The 20,963-nt window shown below is 51.2% G+C and overlaps 8 protein-coding genes across 8 annotated transcripts; 6 read left to right on the forward strand and 2 right to left on the reverse strand.

Annotated features, from left to right (window-relative positions):
- Positions 1 to 280: 280 nt before the first annotated feature.
- M436DRAFT_57157 (cell wall glycosyl hydrolase Dfg5) lies at positions 281 to 1,964 on the forward strand (the record flags this gene model as incomplete). Its single annotated transcript, XM_013567687.1, has 3 exons — positions 281 to 625; positions 681 to 1,668; positions 1,867 to 1,964. 3 exons carry the CDS (start codon positions 281 to 283, stop codon positions 1,962 to 1,964), a joined length of 1,431 nt encoding a protein of 476 aa, XP_013423141.1.
- An 895-nt stretch (positions 1,965 to 2,859) lies between these two features.
- Positions 2,860 to 4,023, forward strand: M436DRAFT_57319 (fructose-1,6-bisphosphatase; the record flags this gene model as incomplete). The annotated part of the gene is made up of 3 exons (XM_013567712.1): positions 2,860 to 2,987; positions 3,041 to 3,825; positions 3,881 to 4,023. 3 exons carry the CDS (start codon positions 2,860 to 2,862, stop codon positions 4,021 to 4,023), a joined length of 1,056 nt encoding a protein of 351 aa, XP_013423166.1.
- A 468-nt stretch (positions 4,024 to 4,491) lies between these two features.
- Positions 4,492 to 5,442, forward strand: M436DRAFT_57062 (NAD(P)-binding protein; the record flags this gene model as incomplete). The annotated part of the gene is made up of 1 exon (XM_013567662.1): positions 4,492 to 5,442. The coding sequence occupies one exon, from the start codon at positions 4,492 to 4,494 to the stop codon at positions 5,440 to 5,442; it is 951 nt and encodes a 316-aa protein (XP_013423116.1).
- A 284-nt stretch (positions 5,443 to 5,726) lies between these two features.
- Positions 5,727 to 7,099, reverse strand: M436DRAFT_67711 (uncharacterized protein; the record flags this gene model as incomplete). Its single annotated transcript, XM_013567737.1, has 3 exons — positions 5,727 to 5,895; positions 5,949 to 6,465; positions 6,763 to 7,099. 3 exons carry the CDS (start codon positions 7,097 to 7,099, stop codon positions 5,727 to 5,729), a joined length of 1,023 nt encoding a protein of 340 aa, XP_013423191.1.
- A 1,517-nt stretch (positions 7,100 to 8,616) lies between these two features.
- On the forward strand, positions 8,617 to 10,464 carry M436DRAFT_57159 (uncharacterized protein; the record flags this gene model as incomplete). Its single annotated transcript, XM_013567689.1, has 3 exons — positions 8,617 to 8,687; positions 8,740 to 8,776; positions 8,827 to 10,464. The coding sequence occupies 3 exons, from the start codon at positions 8,617 to 8,619 to the stop codon at positions 10,462 to 10,464; spliced, it is 1,746 nt and encodes a 581-aa protein (XP_013423143.1).
- A 2,057-nt stretch (positions 10,465 to 12,521) lies between these two features.
- Positions 12,522 to 14,423, forward strand: M436DRAFT_57152 (uncharacterized protein; the record flags this gene model as incomplete). Its single annotated transcript, XM_013567686.1, has 2 exons — positions 12,522 to 14,271; positions 14,323 to 14,423. 2 exons carry the CDS (start codon positions 12,522 to 12,524, stop codon positions 14,421 to 14,423), a joined length of 1,851 nt encoding a protein of 616 aa, XP_013423140.1.
- Positions 14,424 to 15,852: 1,429 nt separating this feature from the next.
- On the forward strand, positions 15,853 to 18,191 carry M436DRAFT_57299 (alpha/beta-hydrolase; the record flags this gene model as incomplete). The annotated part of the gene is made up of 3 exons (XM_013567706.1): positions 15,853 to 16,045; positions 16,092 to 16,360; positions 16,539 to 18,191. The coding sequence occupies 3 exons, from the start codon at positions 15,853 to 15,855 to the stop codon at positions 18,189 to 18,191; spliced, it is 2,115 nt and encodes a 704-aa protein (XP_013423160.1).
- A 234-nt stretch (positions 18,192 to 18,425) lies between these two features.
- M436DRAFT_57305 (TFP11-domain-containing protein) lies at positions 18,426 to 20,489 on the reverse strand (the record flags this gene model as incomplete). The annotated part of the gene is made up of 1 exon (XM_013567708.1): positions 18,426 to 20,489. The coding sequence occupies one exon, from the start codon at positions 20,487 to 20,489 to the stop codon at positions 18,426 to 18,428; it is 2,064 nt and encodes a 687-aa protein (XP_013423162.1).
- Positions 20,490 to 20,963: the final 474 nt, after the last annotated feature.

The raw sequence follows: 20,963 nt of genomic DNA on the forward strand, positions 1-20,963 counted from the left end.
GCTGTCTAAGGAAGGCGCCAACGGCTACCCAATTTTCGCCTATCCAAGACGATAGCCGTTATTAATGGATAGGCAAATCCAACACATGTGTCGATATTCTGAGACCAGTCAAGCCTTCCTTGGTCAACGTGAGCTCAGCATACAAAACCAACACCATGGCATCGTTTTGAGTGGCTTCAACTTACACATATTCTTTGGTATTTCGCATTTGACTTGAGAGCGTCACAGAGAGCATATTACTTGCATATTATACAATTGATACCCACAGCAATTGCCTGAGATGAGGCTTACACAATCCCTTGCAGCCCTTGCGGCATGCGCCCAACTTGGACACGCCTTGGACCTGGACGTCTCGTCACCAGACTCTATTCGCAATGCAGCATTTACACTCGCACATGGTCTTATGAATTACTATCAAAACAACAAGACCGATACACCGAAGGAATCGATAGGCACACTTCCTTATCCCTTGTACTGGTGGGAAGCTGGAGCCGTGTGGGGCAGTCTCATCGACTACTGGGCATACACAAAGGACACCAGCTTCAACAATGTTGTTATGCAAGCCATGATGGCTCAGACCGGTACCGGCAACGACTTCCTACCTGAAGCCTACTACAGCAGCATGGTTCGTATCGTCCAAACCAAGAAGATCAAGAGCAGAAGACTGACTATAATCGCAGGGCAACGATGACCAAGCCTTCTGGGCCTTCGCCGCTCTCTCAGCCCTCGAATATGGCTTCCCCGACCCTCCGGAGGGCTCGCCGTCTTGGGAAACGCTCGCCGTGAACGCCTTTAACTCGATGGTTCCTCGTTGGGACACGTCAACATGCAATGGTGGACTGAGGTGGCAGGTCTTTTCACAAAACGCTGGATGGGACTACAAGAATTCGGTTTCGAACGGAGGTTTCTTCCAAATGGCTGCTCGCCTAGCACGCTACACTGGCAACACTACTTACGCCGACTGGGCAGAGAAGATCTATGACTGGACCACTGCTACCGGCTTGATCGACGACAGCTACCGCATCTACGACGGTGCTAGTGCCACCGACAACTGCCAAAACGTCACGCCGCTACAGTGGACCTACAACTCCGGTATCTTCATCTATGGTGCTGCAACCATGTACAACTACACCAACGCCTCTTCCACCTGGGAGACACGTCTGACTGGCCTCATCGAGCAAGCGGACCAATCCTTCTTCCAAGCATTCGATAATGCAACCGGCGTCATGGTCGAGGGAGCTTGTGAGCCCTACGGCACCTGCAACAATGACATGAAAAGTTTCAAGGCTTACATGGCTCGCTTCCTTGGCAAGGCTATCACTGTTGCTCCTTATACTCGCTCTGCTATCCAACCGCTTCTCACAAGCTCTGCTCAAGGCGCTGCACGATCGTGTTCAGGCCCGAGTGATGGTGTCACCTGCGGTCAAAAGTGGTACATGGACTTTGATGGAAGTTATGGCATCGGACAGGAGCTCTCGGCTCTGGAAGTCACTCAGGCTCTCCTTGTTGATGAGGCACCTGCTTTGATGAACCATGACGATGTCAAGATCGAGACTGCTACACCATCTAGCACTCTCGAGCCTACCGTTAGTGTTGGACCCGCAAGTGTCTCCGGCATCAGCAGCACCTCCGCCATGAGCACCGCATCTGCCACAAGCAGCACATCAGGTGAGTCCAACACATCTCCTGAGCCCAGCACATCAAGCACCTTCAGTACATCCGGTACATCCAGCGCATCCAGCACATCCAACACCTCGGGCATGTCTAGCAAATCCACCACACCCGCCACGTCCAACACATCTGTCACATCTACCAAGACTGGCACATCAGCCATGACTACATCAGCCATACTAACCACATCCACAGCAGAGCCTTCGAGCACAGGTGCTGGTGTCATGAACACGGCCATGCCTCGCCTGGGAGCTTTGATCGGTGGTGTCCTTGGAGCAGCAGTCTTGCTGTAGACAGTGGACTTGTTGCTGCTCCAGTAATGTTTCAATGTCCCTAGAATCATAGACGAAAAGCATAGAGGAGGACGATACACTCCAGCATAATGTATATATCCATCAAGTCACCCGGTCAGAGGCTTCGGCCCAAATGACGCGTATGTTTACACAATCATCATTGTTGTCTAATTATCTGCTTACAGATAGAGGAGATTCTGAGGCCGCACTGTTAGGTGGCACGGACAGTCATAAGAGCGACCGGATGTGAATCACATGCCAAAATGTCCAGGAAGTGGATTTAGCCGCTTGGGGGCGTACGTGGCACAGCGAGGGGAGGATCGGGATGGTTTGGTAATGGGCGAAATGACGCGGGCGAAGCCGGAGACAGTACGGAGAAATAGCAGTCCCCACGCTGGACCAGCTGCCCCTCATCAACCGCATCCACAACCCGATGGGCGGCATTTTGTCCGCGTGAGTTATCTTCACTTGCGCCGAGAGCAAGACCTCGGCAATTGAAATCGTACAAGTATCCAGGGTCCTGCTGTCGCGCTCATCGAGTAGCAACAAGACCACATTGAAACACTGTCAACTCGAACATCTGCGACCGAGTCAACAGACAACAAGATCGTCTCGCTGCTTCTCCACATCTGACGTTTTGAGCTCCGCAACACCGACCAACACATCCTTTCTGTGACGTTGGCCGCGCTGAAGCAGAGTGCTTAGTCTTGTCCAACAGTCAGATCTCTTTTAGTCGTCGCTGCTGCTGTCTCGAACCTTCTCTCTTTCTTCTCCTCTCCATACCCTTTCTTGTCCCACGCTTCGTTGATACCCCTCACACCCCGCCAAAGCTTTCCTACAGCTCGAAGCCTCATTCCTCGAATCTTTCGACCGAGTCAACATTTCAAAACCAGCAATGTCTTCGCACAACGAGTCTCACTCGGGCCCTGGTGGTTCGGAAGCCATCAACACCGAGATCATTACTCTTACCAGATTCCTCACCGAGGAGCAGACAAAACACAAGGAAGCCACCGGTGACTTCACGTACGTTGGAAGCTGTCAATCGTGCGACACTCGCATGCTGACATGTTGCACAGTCTCCTCTGCCACTCGCTGCAATTCGCCTTCAAGTCAATTGCCTACTACATCCGCCGTGCCTCGCTGATCAACCTCTCGGGCCTTGCTGGCTCGGCAAACTCGACCGGCGACGACCAGAAGAAGCTCGATGTTATCGGCAACGACATCTTCATTTCCGCCATGAGATCGTCAGGTCGCGTGCGCATCCTGGTGTCCGAGGAAGAGGACGACCCAATCATTTTCAACGAACACCCCAACGCCCGCTACGCTGTCGCCTGCGACCCTATCGATGGCTCTTCCAACTTGGACGCCGGTGTCTCGGTCGGAACCATCTTTGGTATTTACAAGCTCGCCGAGGGTGCCCAGGGCACCAAAGAGGACCTCCTCCGTCCCGGTACCGACATGGTCGCTGCTGGCTTCACAATGTACGGTGCCTCTTCAGAACTCGTTCTGACCATGAAGGACGGCCCCGTCAACGGTTTCACCATGGACGCGGCCCTCGGTGAATTCATTCTCACCCACCCCAACATGCAGATGCCCAAGAAGCGTTCCATCTACTCGGTCAACGAGGGTAACTCTTTGTGGTGGGCCGACCCCGTCAAGGAGTGGTGCAACTCGATGAAGGTGCCCGAGAAGGAGGGCGGCAAGCCTTACAGTGCGAGATATATCGGTAGCATGGTTGCCGATGCCTACAGAACTCTTCTGTACGGTGGTATCTTTGCCTACCCTGCTGACAAGAAGTCGCCCAAGGGCAAGCTGCGCATTCTGTACGAGTGTGCTCCCATGGCCATGGTCTTTGAACAAGGTAAGCAGGATTGCAAACCTTATGCGACATTGCCTAAGCTAATACACAATCACAGCCGGTGGCCAAGCAGTCAACAGCAGGATGGACCGTATGATCGAGGTCGTCCCCGAGTCAATCCACGACAAGTCTGGAATCTTCATGGGCTCGTACGACGAGGTGCAAAAGGTCATTGATATCCACAACAAGCACAAGCAATAAGCTCGCTTAAGATGCGCGTTTGCTCAATAATGTACTGGCTGTTTGAATGAAGCACAACTGTCCATATCTAGCTTTGTTAGCGATCACCATTGATGAAATGTTTATATCATGTTTGTCGAAACTTTTGAGTTGGGTTTCCAAACTTGGCTGTGCAAACAAGAAGATGGCGCAAGTCAAGACGATTTCTGCAGCACATTGATCTGTATGTCATAGGCATTGGGATCGCTTTCAGCGCTCGCGATAGAATTGTTCCGCGTGTTCTCGGTCTTCTTACCGATGGGCACTTGTGCCCCGCCACCCCGCCTTTGGATGCCCACATCTATAACCGGAAGAAAGAGCCTCATATAAACACTGCTTTTCTCCTTGATACACATGTCTGATTCCGACGCTACTCTACCTCAGCCTTGCTCTTATATCACCGCCAACTGGACACTTCCGCCCCAGTACAATCAAACCTCTACCGCAACCATGAAGATCGCCATTACCGGAGCAGGCGGCTTCGTAGGCCAACTGCTGGCTGAGCATCTGCTTCTCGCCGACCACAAAGTTCTCCTCATCGATATCTTCGAGCCTTGCGTCCCCACCAAGGCATTCCCCAGATCATCGAATGCGCAATGCATAAAAGCCGATTTATCTACCGACAGCAGCTCAGTCATCCCTTCCGACTTGGACGCCATTTACATCTTCCACGGCATCATGTCAGCAGGCAGCGAAGCAGATTTCGACCTGGGCTACCGAGTAAACCTACACTCGACACTCAACCTCCTAGAAACCTTGAGGCAGCAATGCAAAGGCGTGAGAGTGGTATACGCCAGCTCGACAGCAATCTACGGCCAACCGCTTCCCCAATGGCCTTCCGAAGCCACTCTGCCCACACCGGCGAGCAGCTACGGAACGCAAAAATCAATGATCGAATACGCCATCAATGATTTTTCACGCAGAGGCTTCATCAATGGCTTCACGTTGCGTTTTCCGACCATCAGCGTGAGGCCCGGTAAACCTACTCAAGCTGCTAGTTCGTGGATGAGTGGCATGTTCAGGGAGCCTTTGCAAGGGTTGCCTTCGTCGTTGCCCTGTGCGGATGACTTTGAAGCTTGGTTGTGCTCGCCGAGGATCCTTGTCGCCAATCTGCTTCATGTCTTGACGATTGAGAGGGATGCTTTGCCTGCGCATATGCGACAGGTAAATCTTCCTGGTATCACGGCTAGCGTGAGGGAAATGTTGGAGGCGCTGGAGCAGGTGGGAGGGAAGAAAGCGGTCGAGTTGGTCAAGAGGGAGGAACCGACCAAGGAGATCAAGGATATGTTGGATAGTTGGCCGATTAGGTTCGATGTTAGTAAGGCGATGGGGTTGGGATTCAAGAGGGACGAGAGGTTTGTGGATGCGGTCAGGGATTTCAAGATGAGTTTGGAGGAGTAGGGTGGGCTCTTTGACTTGAGAAGATGGTTGTAAACTTGTCTTCTGTGAAGAACAACACTTGATTTCTTTGGTGCCCAAGGATTGATTCATTCTGCTCGGTTTGGGCCAGAGAAGTCAAAGGGCCTTGTATACTACAGGGACATCTAAATTCACTTCACAAGTACCCTTATCAAGAGAGTCGAGAGCATACATGCCCTCTCCTCTCGTAACCTCTCGTCTTCCCTTCGCGTGCTTAGAAGGTACTCCATTGTGTCGTTAGTCGTCAGTACGTTAGGTGGACTTGTTTAGAAACCAGACGAAGTCTCTTTGTACTCTGACCAAGCTTCGTCAAAGTTTTTGAACCGATCGATATGTTGGCTGTCACTGAAGCCATCGAGAGCAAACCTCCACAGACGTCGAAGCCATCTTCCTCGTCCATAGGCATCGTCAAGATAGGCTTCCCGACTCGCAGGGCTAGAGTCGCCGTAGAGCTGATTGGTGATCTCTGTCTCGAAGAATTGCTTTACCTGTAAGTCTTCCTCTGACAGACGATCGCCGGCCTTAGTGAGAGCTCAGGGGGAAGCAGATCCACGTCTCCGTCATAGTATGCAAGAATAAGGGAGGGAAGGCTTTCGTCCTCGGAGAAGTCCCAGAGCCAGACTGGAGGTTTGCGCGCGAGGATTGAGGGAACAACGAAGACATCGTCCCAGTCTAACACACCCGTAACCTCCAACTGATATGATGTGGTGATGTCTGAAGTGCGATCGGTAGCTCTGCGATCAACCATGATGTTGCGCGGTTCCAGGTCCCAATGGTAGAGCACATTTGAGTCGAGTGAAGGTCGCTCCTGGAAGAAACCCAACTCTTCCATCTCCGTATACATCTCTTGCAACCGTCTGAACATATCGACTACGAAAGACCTCCGAGGATTTGAAAGCTCGTGCTGTACCCAGGCGTCCAATTGCGTGCTCAAAAGCTCTTGCAGTGACGATGTCGATTTGGTTTTTGTCTTCGACTCGGGCTGTCCAACACCAACGCCAAATCCTTAAACAAGTATGTTTTGTGAAGAAGTCGAGGTCTCTGCGTCTTCAATTGTCTTACGCGCGGACACCACTGAGGAGCAGCAAACCCGCCCTGCACTTTGGAACTTTACATTCTCAACTGCTACCAGGATGCGAACCAATTCACTCGCCAAGATGAGTCTCTCAGTGGGAGTCAGCTCCGAGTGAACCATATCTAGGCCTCAGCCTTCAAGTCGCGTTTGCAAGAAGAATGGCATCCCGATGGTGTTATCCGAAGTACAGTCATAAGCCAGTACACAAGGAGTCTGTATGCTTAGACTCTCAAGGGCCTCGAGGATAGCAAATTGCGTCCGCATGTCTTCATTTGGCGAATCTCCATCTTCTGCAAAGCGAGGGATTCGCAATACAACCTTTTCAACTGCGGCTGCTGGATCGTGGCGGTACAGAGTCGCTGCGATTATTCTGTTGAAGCTCCCGCCAGGTAGCCGCACGATCTCCTCAACAGATTTAGCTCCAATGTCTGGAGCCAATGCTCTGACTTTCTCACCAAACGTGTCGAAGGGTTCATGAGAGTATCGATATGTCGATGTAGAGTCGGGTGTAGTCGAACGTGATGACTTGTGCGACGATGATTCAGCGTCAGAAGTATTGGACATGGTGATAACAAGACGATACTCCACTCCAGAGCCTCGAAATTTGCTGGCGAGCTTTCATGCGACCTTTAGCGCCGCCGGTCGAACATGTTGACTTCATGCACTGCTTAACTTGGTGATTACTATTCGCGCCCTTCTGTTCCATCGAGTTTGGGCGAAGTCGATCTGCATAGACATTCCACCAATCAATGATGATTTTGCTATCATGCAGACTTGGATGGGCCTCAGCCCCTGCTCCAAGGCATACTGTGGCGTGGTGGACGCTGTCTTGAACACTATAGAAAACATCAGGAGCGGGGTACGGCAAAGTCTACGCCGTATGTGCCCCTTTTCGAGATGCGATTATGCTGGACATATCAAATGGCTTGCATGATTGATCAATCAGAACCATCGTGCACGATCCCCAGCTTCTGTACCCGGCTCACGTTTTCGTTCCAAGGACTTCTGACGTCGTCTGGTCGTGGCACTCAAACACGAGGCCTACATCTTTGTTCCAGCACAATTTTCTCTGTTAATCGCTGTGTTGGACCTTACTACTCACCTGGTAGAAGCTTGAACTTGAGATTGAACTTCGGCGCAGTGTTCCCCTCTAGATTGAAGGGCGGATGACCGAGGTTTAGTAGAGACGAAGGCGAGCTATCGAGAATCGATGATTTAAAAGCCTTTTTGGTATCGAATCGCGTTCAGTATCGTAGGTCTGTCGTGCTGGTTGGCTGGAAATGAGTCATCATACTTGGAGAAGTTATTGACTCCAGCTACGAACACCATGTCCGACGCTCCTGTCAATGTCGAGAATTGCTTCGGCTGCTGGAGAATCAAGCATCTAATTCAAACTGTCTGTCTCGCTGCTGTGGCCCGCATACCCACAGGCAACTCTCGGAGCCCACAAAGCCTCATTGTAACGAGTAACTGAACACCGAGCCTACCCCTAAGCATATGCCTGCGATTTGTCTACCTGCAACGCTCAACTCCACTCTGCGAGTAGTGCCGGCGTGATTGCTAGACCACTCGTCAAAGGCAAGATCATCAGATGTCTCGCCGTCGTGCGCGTTTGGCGCGGCAGAAAAACTAGCTTGAGCTGATGTTTATTGTTCAAGGATTACCGTGCAGAAAGGAGAGGGATAGGCAGAGTGGAGTGGACTTTAGCGGAGCTGCGAGTAAGGTGATGTCGATCTGTTTAGCTTCCGGCCTTCGGCTTGGCAGGAAGCGGTGGAAGGACCTCGGCTGCGATGTGGATGTACGTTGAGTGTGATGTGGAGATGCCGGGGCGGTATAGATGAATAGGCAATGAGGGATTCGGAATTGTGCAATCTAGAGCGGCTTGTATATGTGATGGTTGGTGTTAGAATGGTTGATCAGATTGCTGACACCGGTGAGATGTTTGTTGACGTGGTGTCGATCATTGCCAGCCGGCGTAACCTTGCAACAACGACGTATCAATCGTGAGGGGTCACTGACTCTTCTTATTATATGTCCCACCATCTGAACGATGATCAAGTAACCAGTAGCATCATCACAGAATGACTCAACACGGCGAAGAGATCGTCTTCTTTCACTATCCCGTGTCGATATACTCGCACAAGGTCTTGTGGTGCGTGTAGAGCTGATGGCACTCGCTATATTGGAGCTGACAAGACAATCAGGTACTTGAAGTTGGCAGGCATAGAGTATTCAGAATGCGTATGTCAAGCTGCGAAGTCAGGGCTGGCGCCAGATGCTGATGTGCTCAGATTCAACCGCCAATCATGCCACGACCGGATCTGGCAGGTCTAGGGACTTCATATCGCCGTATTCCAGTGCTCGCTATCGGTCGCCATGTCTACTGCGATTCGAGGTTGATCCTCCACGTCTTACAAGAGAGATATCCTCTTTATGGAGTCCCGATGGGCGGTCCGGATAAGGCAATACAAAGACTGCTCCAAGACTGGATGAATGACCAAATCTTCTGGCATGCCACACGTTGCTTACCGTTCGAGCGCTCAGCAACTGCTAGTGATCCAGCTTTTCTGAATGACAGATCTGAAGCATTCGGTAAGCCATTCAGGATCGAAGACATGATCAAGGAAAGACCAGAGCCATACAGCTATATCCGTGCCATGTTCCAGACGCTGGAGTCGTTATTGAAAGACGGTCGCGACTGGATTACTGGCAGCACGAAACCATCGCTAGCCGATATCGATGCTGTTTATCTCGCACAGTGGATCGCGACTCATCCACTTATGGAAGGAGCAACACCGACTGAGTTCATCTCCGAAAAGCTGTTTCCTAGAACCTATGCGTGGATACATCGCTTTAAGCAGTCAGTGGAAGACGCTGATTCTGGAGCGCATGTTCCTGAGGCGCTGATTGGCAAAGAAGCTTTTGACAAGATCATTTCCGCGCCAGATACCGGGTTGCAAGGCGACATAAGTGATACAGACCCTCTCAACCTGAAGATTGGTCAGATGATTGAAATCTGGCCGACTGATTGGGCGTCGAACCATAGAGATCGTGGTGAGCTCGTGATGTTGGCAGCGAATGAAGTGTGCATTCGAAATGCTTACGGTGTTCTTATTCACTTTCCTCGCTGGAATTTCCGGATCCAGGCGGTAGAAAAAGGCATATCTTCCACTGTTGTTTCTATGGCCAATTTTCTGCCGCCACTAGATTATCCTCATCGGCTGTTTTACCATCCACTGTCTCCGTTTTCTCGAAAAGTGTACATGTTCGCTCTTGAGCTGGGCACTGCAGATCGGATCGAGCTCCAGACAGTAGTCGATGCTCCAGTCGAGTATCCTGGATGGTCTGATGATGCTCCTACCGTCGCTGAGTCAAACCCTCTTGCAAAACTTCCTACGCTAGTTGTCGGCAACAACGGTGATGGCGTTTACGACTCGAAGGTGATCTGCGATTTTCTAGAAGATGAAGCCTTAGTAGACAAGCGGTCTGACCTTCAACCACGCAATTGGCGACTGAGAACTCTTCACGGTTGCGCCGACGGTATGATGGATGCGCAAGTGCTCATTTTGTACGAGAAGAAGATCCGTGCTGAAAACAACATCTTGTTCCAAGCCTGGATTGATGGTCAAACCGAGAAGATAATGCGGGGATTTGACCAACTTGAGCTCGAAGTTGGTCGTGGCACGCTTCGAGCACCGGCTAACGATGCACCAGCATCAGCGGCTGAATGTGCGGTGGCTGCTTGTGTAGCATTCTTGGACAGAGTTGGGACTCAGTGGCGCGACGATAGACCAAAACTAGTTGAATGGTTCCAACGATGGCAGAACAGGGAGTCTTTCATCAAGACTCGTCCCGACGTGGATTGGAAGACCGGTCAAGCTGGCGACATTGGGTTCGGCCGAGAGGTGCTGAATGGCAAAAAGGGTTGAGAGATGGATATGTAGTTACGAGGAACGGAACGGACAATCTAGACGGCCAGATAGTGCGGTTGAATGCTAGACCGTGCTCTCAAAGGCTGGATCGATTCTGTACGTGCGTTGAACAATGGAGTGCAGAAACCATCGGAGATGGAGATCCTGTCAAATTGAGTGGCTGCAGGAGCTCTGCACACGCAACATGCATATGAAGATCGACCGAGCCGTGTCTGTCTTGCAGGTTGAATGAACACAAGAGTACCGAGATCTGTCTGTGCACTAAGTTTTTCTGCCTCGAAGATTTCGTGACCTCGAAGAGAGCAGAAACGCAAGTGGATATGGGCAATCTGAAAAGCGGGTGATAGAATGTTGCACCCGAGATCAGTCCACAGACAGAATGTAGCAGGTGAAACAAGAGTAGCGCACAGCTCGTGGAGGTTTCGTATTTTTGGTGTTCCTCGGAGTCATCCAGGACCAATAGCAGAGTCGGCTAGAGGTGCCTTGCGTGCGAGTAGGGCATGATGGCGCTAAGGTCATGGAATGCTGTTACACAGAGGCACGACGATAGATGGACTCACGTGGGTCGCTCGAGCGAAGCCTCAGACAGTACATGGTAAGTAGGTACCTAGTTGGTGCAGCTGTACTTGGTTCAGCTGAAGCCTTGTGGTCATGTTGGCGGAGCTTGACCGGTCTCGTTGGGGGAGCATGTTCAGAGCAGATTGAGCCGTGGGCCGAAGAAGGCGGGAAGATGCAGTCGAGGTCGGGTGTGCCCGGCGGCTCGAGAGAAGGTGGATACGACTCGATTCGTGGACGAGTCGCTCTTGTTCCCTTTCTGCATGGTCGAAGCTTGGCAGAGAATGGTCTGAGCGTAGTGGGTTTAAGCTTCGGACTTCCAGGGTTCTGCGAGCGTTTTGCAGACAACGGTTATCTCCTCTGTCTGAGACTGAAACACAAGCTACCAAGGTGTTTTCCAGCCTGCGAATTTGCCGACTTGGAAAGAACAAGTCAGCTTGCCTGCGCGCCAGGATCGCGTGGACTGGATAGATGGCATGTAGAGATGACAAGATGTCACGCACTAGATGTGGTCTCACGGGCGAGTGCCTGCTCGTCGCTAACTGGCCCATGCATGGCCTAAAAGCTAGCGCGTCCATTGACCCCGCCCCGCATGGTAGCAGCGATGCTGCCTCACCGCCATTTCAAGACCATGGCCTCTCGCTAATACCTATATGCCTCGCTCCTCGTGCTGTCTTCTTGCAACAAGACCAGCGGTCAGCGAAACCTTCGCTGCTGACCCTTTTCGTGCCCTCCTCGTCGACTAGCTGTGTGTGCGACCGAAAGTCTACCACGTCTGAGATTGCCTGCATCCGTGCCTGCCACTGTTACTGTATGCATTTCAGCTAGAGTGATCAATCACCATGGACAGCCTCGACTTTGCCCACGCCGATAACCTTCTGGCTTTTGGCGATTATACCGATCCTCGCCACACCAACAACTCCTATCCCTCGTCATCCTCCTTGGCTTCGCAACAGTGGGCATTTACCCTGGACGCACTCGACCCGACAATGGCCCACCACGCTCTCCAGTCGCAAAATCAACACCACCACCACCAACATCAGCAATCACATCAACTCGAGCAGCCTGTGTCGCAACATATCGACTATAAGTATGATGCAAGTCACCTCGATCAGAAGCAACATATCGACTATGCCGTCAACCCCCATGACCAAAAGCCATACGAGGCTCACAACCTTCCCGCTCCTGCTCAGTCTAGCACTATGAACCTTGCATATGCTCAACAGCAAATCAACCAAGCTGCGGTTCTCAACCCTCAATGGCACTTCCAGTTCCCTGCCCAGCAGGCTTTTAGCCAGGACGTCACTCTGGACCGCACCTATGATGCCTCGTATGCCATGCCGATCCAGCAAGCTACCCCTCAGTACTTGCCTGTTTCGGCCGAGACTACCATGGCCATGAACTCGACCGCATACATGACCATGGCTGGCCCAATCGAGTCCATGAACGTCCTGTCCTATCCCCTAAACGACTACCAGAACGAGCTTCTAGCTTTTCAGATGGGCTTGGCTGCCAACGCCAGTGTGCATGGGAGCTTGCCCAGTAACTCTCCTACTGGCTCCTATCTGGAAATCCACTCCATGTCAAGTAGTGACAACGGCTGGACTGCTGTTGACTTCCCCGTCTCGAGACATTCCCTCGGCTCCTACGTCGAGGCCAACAACAATGCCATCTTCAACCCTAGCCAGACCCTGCATATACGCAGTGCCTCCGACTCTTCCAACGATGACGCCAGCTCTGCTCAGTTGTCTAGTAGCTACGAAGAAATCCCTTTCCCTCTGTTCTCACCTGTTTCGGATGGCTTCAGCGCTGCCGACTATGTTCAGCACAGATCGCATCATTCCCGGAATATCTCGTCAGACTACGAACACGACCACATGTCTCACTCCACATCCTCATCGCCCTTGGCAAGTCCTGCTGACGGTACTCGACCTTCTACCTCTCAAGCAGTACAGACATCTACCATCTCATCCAACGCTTCAAGTCCGGTATCGCCCCCTTTGAGAAAGCGCAAGAGTCCTACCAACGCTCTCGCAAAGACCACCAAGTCAGCCATCAAGAAGGCTAGCCCGCCTGCTCGTAAAGATGGTGCCCCCGAGAAGCGTGTCGGCAAGAGAAAGGGTCCTCTTCGTGCAGATCAACGCCAGCAAGCTCACGAGATCAGAAAGCTTCGTGCTTGTCTTCGTTGCAAGTTCCTCAAGAAAACCTGTGATAAGGGCAACCCTTGTGGCGGCTGCCGTCCTTCTCATGCTCGCCTCTGGCAAGTCCCTTGCACTCGCATCGACATCAAGGACATTGGATTCTTCATGAAGGATTGGAAAGCTGACTACGAGCGTCATATCAATCTTGGTGTTTCCGCTGCCAACATCAAAGGATTTTCACCCAACGAGCGCACTGTTTACATCACTCACGGGTACGGATATTTACTTCCCATCAATGTCCGTGAGGTCTATGTGCGCGATGACAACTGCTTTAACATCGAATGGTCCGAGAAGATCACCGACCCTATTCAGTTTGAAACAAGTACGTCCAAATTGTCGGCTGGTATGGAAGGTGTATCGGCTTCGAGTCTTTCGGACTACCTGGATTGCCATCTCGACAATGGTTTTGAATCATTTGTCGACGGCTACTTCGAAGGTACACCCTTCTTGACTGAGATGCTCAAGACCGCCTACCACTACTGGGTCAAGTCAAAGTCACCGGTGATCCGCAAAGCGCTCAAGTTGGTCCTTGCATACAACTTGACACTTCACATCACCTTAATCGAGGGTCTGTCCGAGGAGGAAGCCAATGTCGGCAAGATTGAAGACGAGGAAAGCAAATTCTGCGGTAAGACCGTAGCACCTGGCATGATCAACTTCCAGGTCAAGATCGCCTTGGCCGACATGTGGAGAGAGCTTCAGAAGGATGTTCTAGAAGAACTCTCCGCGCTTTACTCTTCTGTTTACAGCGGAGAAAAGCTTAAGAACTGGCCAACCATCTTCATGCTTGCCGCAATCTTGCTGGCTGTGTGGGAGGAGATGCAGTTCGATGCACACTTCCGTACACCCAACGAGTCGGCTGTCAATCAGTTCTGTAACGATATGGAGAGCACTCCCGTCGGTGTCATTGTTGGCTTGTTCCAAGCTATCAGCCAGAAGTTGCCCAACTTTATGGACTGGGATACTCGCAGTCACCACCAGCTTCTCAACTCGGACCCTGCCATCTGCGATGCTTTGACCGAAGTGAAGGAGCATGTCACCAAGCATGGTGAGTTGTCAACACATGCTAGTCTATGAACACGTACTAACGACATCGTAGAAAAATATCTCCGATCCAGATCGGATGCCAAATTCGACCGTAACGACTTTGACTGTTTGTCGAACAAGTTCCTCGCCAGACTTGTCATTCGCGCAAGCTGATCAACAAAACGACTCAACGCACAACTAATGCTCAATGACTTTTTTACGGCCCAAAAGATTAACGCCTCGCTATGCAAAAGCCGTCTCATGTTTTCCGGCATGCTTCACGACACGACCTTGTCTTTTACTGTCCTGTCCAGCGATAGCGTCGCTCAAATCCTGTTATCTGATTTTCTTGCAATTTTTTCCCTGTTTTTTCGCTCCATGTCAATAGAGATTCCCTACCAGTGGTTCTGATCTTATGAATGACAGCACTCCTGTCTCCTGTCGGTTTTGGCTTTCTGTCTGCAAGATCCTTTTACACGTCTTCTCTTTGCGACGGCGATCAAGGGATATGACTCGAAAATGCAATGAGTATCACGAATGGTATATGACTCCGCCAATGATTTTATGTTTTGTTTGGCTTATGTGAACCTGCGAGCGGCTGCTTGTGGTATGCTGTCTAAGGAGATGGATGAGATGGAAACTAGCACCCAGGACAGAATATCAATCATCACCCAGAATGCTCATTTCTTGCGACTGAACAATTTAAAGATGCGAACAATCAAGGACAAAGCTCATGTCGAGTAGCGAGTAGAGTTGATTTCTGGCTTGCCAAGGCTTCAACGAAAACGCCCGACCCCGGGTTCCTTGCATGAGCGGCCGAGAGTGAAAGGGTCTCCCGGGGCGCAGCAGGTCACTCTCTTTCGAGTCGAGCCCGCACCTTTGCTGACTCCAGGTTGCGGGCGCACCAATACTGTAGTGCTCATCTTTGTGCGTGCATTCTCCACCGCCGCTCATCGTCAGCGCGACTCAGGACTGGACGTACTATCTGCAGTACTGATGCTGTGGTAATTAGTCTTGCCGCTTCCACTCCTTTGATTGTTCTCTGCGACTTTGCGTGCCGCTCTGAGCTTGTGGTTTTTGGTAAGTGTAATTTCATGGTATATAAGCACAGTATGACTATTTGGAGACATGTTCTTGTCACAAGTCGGTATCATGCTACTTATCTCAAGTCGCAAGACGTCTTCCTAACGAGTTTGCTTCATATGCCGAGCAGAAGGAATATTCGGTTGTGAACTGATTCGAATCGTAGCAGTCGCGCCTTCCACAACGCAGTATAGCCAGCTCAACGTGTATCTGCAGACCTGGCGTCCTGGCGATCTCTCTGCTTTTCATCAACGACAACACTATTGAGTAAGTCGCATGTCGCGTTAGCATCGAGTTCTTGTGATCCACACCGTCGCAATACACGATACCAACGAGAGAAACCCTTGTCCATCAGGAAACGGCATCTTCTCCACTCTCCTTGGTTTTTACTATCCAAGCACCCGTCACTGTGTTTTCCAAAAAGCCCCTCTGCCCTGACGTTTTGCTTTCGGAGATGGGACAGAACACTAGAGCTGACAGCCAACTAGTTCCAAACAACTATTGATTGATCGTAATAAGTATGCGATACACTATCATCAGCTCTCTTCTGGCAGCACCGTTGCTTGCCCTTGCACAATTCCCACCACCTGTCGAATACTCGAACATTCTAAGGTCGCCCATCAATGAGAACATCACCATCGCGTACAAAACTCCACCTGCCGGAACCTGTACCACCGCGTTTAGCACTCAGAAGCAGTTCACTGGCTACATCGGTATGCTCTACGATGCCAGAGTTATGAAAATATCTGATCAAGCCAGGTCTGCCACCCTTCACGCTGCAGCCGATACAGCAAAACTACTCGATCAACACCTTCTTCTGGTTCACCGAAGCAAGACAAAATCCCGAGACAGCCCCTCTGACTATCTGGATCAATGGAGGTCCCGGAAGCAGTAGCATGATTGGCATGTTTGCTGAGAACGGTCCATGTGAGGTCATCCAGATGCCAGACGGGTCTTACGGCACTCAAGCACGCATGTGGGGTTGGGACAGAAGCTCCAATGTTCTATTCATCGACCAGCCGGCTCAGGTACGTACTCTCCGTATTGACAGTGTTGTCATGAATTTCTGTCGCAATGCGCAAAGCAAGTCCATGGATATGGTCTTCAATAAGGGCCTGTGTCGGATGAGCTCTTGTTGAACAAGCAATATTCCAGCGTTCTGCACCGTGTTGCGGGAAAATTCGACAGTATGCTGATTGATACTAGGTTGGACTATCCTACGACACTCTCACCAACATGACCTATGATCTCTTCGGAGACAGATATTATCCGCTTGATGGAACGGTCAACATCCCTGACAACGAAGAAGGCACACCTGATTACGCGTTCATGAATGGAACATTTGGCTCAGGCGATCCTTCGTCGACCAGCAACACCACCGACATATCGGCAAGAGCTGCATGGCATTTCCTCCAGAGCTTTCTATCCGCATTTCCACAGTACAATCCTGGTGTTCAACCAAACAGTTCCAACGTCGCGACCACCGGTGTCAACCTTTTCGCCGAAAGTTATGGTGGCACATATGGTCCAACTTTTGCCAACTACTTTGAGGAACAGAACAGAAAACGCGAGAACGGCACCATACCCAAAAACTCGACTCTGGAAATCAAGCTCACATCTCTGGGTATCGTGAACGGCCTGATCGATTCGTTGATCCAAGACTACTATTATGCTACCTTTGCCTATAACAACACGTACGGCGTTCAGACAATCTCGCAAACAGACGAGCTCAATTTGATCGAGTCATACAACAATGAGTGCAGCAGAGAGACGATCCAGTGTCGCACAGTCGCCAATGCATCCGATCCGGAAGGTGAAGGCGACAGCCAACAGGCCAACATGGCTTGCGTCAAAGCCTTGTATGACTGCAATGGCTTGATGGGCCCTTTTCAGAGAAATAACCTCAGCGTTTATGATATTCGTGTCGAAAATCCCTCACCAGATCCGCCCAACGCCTATCTGGAATACCTGAACACGGCATCGGTGCAAAAAGCTATCGGTGCTCGCGTCAACTACACCACTAGCAGTAATGCAGTCTTCAACGCCTTCATCAGGACGGGAGATTCGATGCGCGGTGGCCAGATCCAAGAGATTGCCAACCTTCTCCGTGCTGGCGTGCGCGTGTCGCTGATGTATGGCGACGCTGACTACATTTGCAATTGGAAAGGTGGCGAGGCTGCTTCTTTTGCCGTCGCGGCTGCCCTCGCAGATTTTCCTTCGAACAGTTCAAAATCCTCGTATCTTTCTGGCTGGAACAGTGCGGGCTATGCAGATATTGTTGTCAACACTACATACGTTGGTGGAGCTGTACGCCAGTTTGGCAACTTCTCGTTCAGCAGAATCTACGACGCTGGTCACACGGTACCGTTCTACCAACCAGAGACAGCCTTTACCGTCTTTACTCGCATCATCGATGGCACCGACCTTAGCACGGGAGAGGCGGTTGATCTGAGAAACTTCACGTCGTCAGGACCCATGAACTCGACGCATACAAACTCGCCACTAGCCAAGCAGCCCGAGCCTACATGCTGGATCAGAGCAATTCACGACACATGCTCGGCTGAGCAGATTGAAGAGATGCAAGATTCCAAGGGCATTGTGGCAGCAGGAATCTGGTACTCGAACTCGAAGGAGTATGTTGCACCCAGCAGTACGGTGACGGCAGGCAAGCCTGGCACGCCAGTAACTCAATCATCAAGTTCAAAGTCTAGCAGTAGCACGTCGACGGTGGCACTGACAGGAGTGTTTACTGCGACTGCGACTCCCAGTCCGAGTCAAGGGGGCGCCGGAGAGGTCAGAGCTATGCACAAGTGGATTCAGAGTCTGCTTGTATTGTGTGTATTGACTGTGGTGATGTGAGGAGGCTAGCGGTCAGAGAAAAGAGGTGGAAAGTCGAGCCCAGGAGGCAGACTCTAATGTGAAGATACCTAGGTAACGCGTTTGAATCGTGAAATGGCTTGTCAATTGTAAACCAATGATGTCTCTACCATGCACGGAAATGATTTGACTCTCAAGACATTGTAATCTATTCGGTCAACCCCTCCATTTGCAAGTTGACCTCGGCCTCCCCCTTTCCTCTCAGACTTGTGTATCCTACTTGCCCTCCGCTCGCAACAACAACCCATCATCCAAACCCAACGGCTCAAACCCATCTTCCCTCTTCTTCTTCTGCGCCCAGAGAACCTCGCCCCTGAAAAACACCACCACGCCTCCCTTCCCAGATACACTCGCCGTGATTCTGAAAAGCGGCGCTCCCGTCGCTGGATGTGCTTCTCGCAATGGCAGAAGCGTCAAGTCGTGTTCCGTACACCACTCTTCCACAAAGTCTTTGAAGGTGAGATCTTCTTTCTGTGGATCTTGCGCTCGAGAAGGAGCAGTGGCAGCAGCGGTGGCAGCAGCAGAAGTAACGATAGGACGAGCAGGCCCAGCAGCCGGCGCAGGCAACGCCGCCATATCCTTGCCTTGTTCCTGCAACGTCAGCGCTTCATTGATCGTCACAATCGCCTTGTCGAATTCCGCTTGCACATTGCTCAATCCGAGCAAAAGTTCCGGAATCACCGATTTCCACCACGTGAACCACGTTCCTATTTCTTCAAACGAGGCTTCGGGGGAAGTCAACCATTGATGCAATACCACGTGCAACTTTGGGAAAAACTCTGCGATGAGCAAGCGGCCGAATATAGCCGGGGGAAAGAAAGGGAGCCAGAGGAATACGTGTTCCAAGGGTGAAATGTCCTGGTCTGCCGGGTCGATGTCGAAGGTATTCGAGAGGTGGGCAGATAAACGAGGCAGGATATGGCGTAGCATTGTTGCGTCAAAGTCTTTGGTCCCGAAGAGCTGTTTCCAAGCTCCCAAGCCAGGGAGAATGGAAGAGATGTCGCAGGTATCGAGTACACGGCGGAACTTTCTTTTGGCGTCTACCAAAAGGCCAGTGGAGGCTTTGGGATCGAGGTGGTAGGAGGGGAGTAGAGGTAGCCAAGGGAATAGCCAGACGTGAGGAGCATCATTGGCAGAAGATTTGTGGTGATGGCGTCGTTTGCGAGGGTTCCAGGTACTCAGTGCGTCGGAGAGTTTGGGCACGATCTGTTGGTCTAGCAGGTTTGAGTATACGAATGCAGGGAGCAGAGGTCTCCAGGCGTTTACTACGATGATTAGGGAGGTGGCGTCGTGGACGTCCCAGCGCGTGACGGTCGATCTCATTTTCGGCAGCCAGACTCCGTAGATCAAGCTTTCGTAGGGTGTAGTGGTCTTTTGCTTGCGGTATCGTCGTTGCTCGGGCTCAACATCTGGATTCGAAGTCGCGAGTGCAGATGTTGTCTTTTCCAAGCCCAGTATAGGTTTAAGGTGAGTGAGATGTTCGACCAAACGATAGGATGGCGTTTCCAGAGGATCCCAGTCGTCCAAGTCTGCTTTGAAGAGAGGAGCAATAGTAGCAACAGCCGCTTCAGAAAGATTGTAGCTGTCGATATCGTGACGAAAGTCTTGCTGAAGTTTGCCTAGCTTTTCCATTGCTTGACCCCAATCAATGTTTGCGATATTCAATGCTTCTACTGCATCGAGCATCTCTCGCATCTTTTTGATATCGTCGTCGGCTTGGTTGATGTCCATTTGGAGATGGCCTTGTTGTTCTTCAACCACGATTTTTCTTTCTTGCAGGCCATGCCAGGCTTCGATGAAGGCTTCCAGTTCCAGTCTTTCGCGCTTGGCGATCTTGTCGGCTTCGGATTCTGCAGGCACGAGCGTGGGTGTCATGAGGCCGGCGGTGCTGGTGAGGAGTTTTGTAGAGCCGCCTGTAGCATCGACGATACTGCCCAACATTGCTTTCGGCAATTCCAGACCAGGCGCTGCAGCACGCACATCTTCCACAGTACGGTATTTTGTTTTCCGCCTGCCTGCATGTGTACCCGCTGTTCTTTCCTCCTTCTTCCTCTCTGCTCGCTTCTTCCTCGCTTTCCTTTCCTCTTCACTCGAATCCTCGTATTCCTCTCCTTTGGCTTCGGCTTTCCTCCTTTGTTCAGCTTTGTATTGCTCTGTTTTTTCCTTTACGGCACCCACACCGGCACCTTGTGGTCGCAGTTTGACTTCGATGGGGTTGACGATTCCTTCGCCTTGCTTGCCGAGCCCTTGACCTTCTTTGTACCCCATTTTTGCCATCATGCGCTCGGCGAAGCTCATCTTGCCAGAGGGTTTGGAGGGCGGTTCATCCAGTCTGGGCGTCTTGCGGCTGGTGTTGTTGGCGGAGAAGTCGCCTTTGCGCTTGAAGCTTGCGCGCTGCTCCATGGTGATGGTGATCTAGAGCGCTGGTCCTATTTCTCGAGGCAAAGGCAATCCTGATGAGCTGGGTTGTGCGACTGATCGAGTGTGTTGGCTGATCGTGTATGTTTTGCGTCTTGGGCATGATTTGTCTCGGGGGAGCTTGCTCCGGTGAAGTCATCGTCAGACGCTCGGATCTTGCCGACCTTTCACATGCTATTCTCTATGCCATCATCCAAGAAGTACTTTCGAACAGACAACTTTGTGTGGCATCTCTAAGAAGGAAGACTCGATGAGATGAGGCCTGTGGCAAAGACATACACTATGAAGCTTTGTTCTAGCAAATAAGAGTGAAAGTGAATTCGATATATCCATCAT

The sequence above is a fragment of the Aureobasidium namibiae genome, assembly GCF_000721765.1.
Source record: "Aureobasidium namibiae CBS 147.97 unplaced genomic scaffold scaffold_23, whole genome shotgun sequence".
Taxonomy (NCBI): domain Eukaryota; kingdom Fungi; phylum Ascomycota; class Dothideomycetes; order Dothideales; family Saccotheciaceae; genus Aureobasidium; species Aureobasidium namibiae.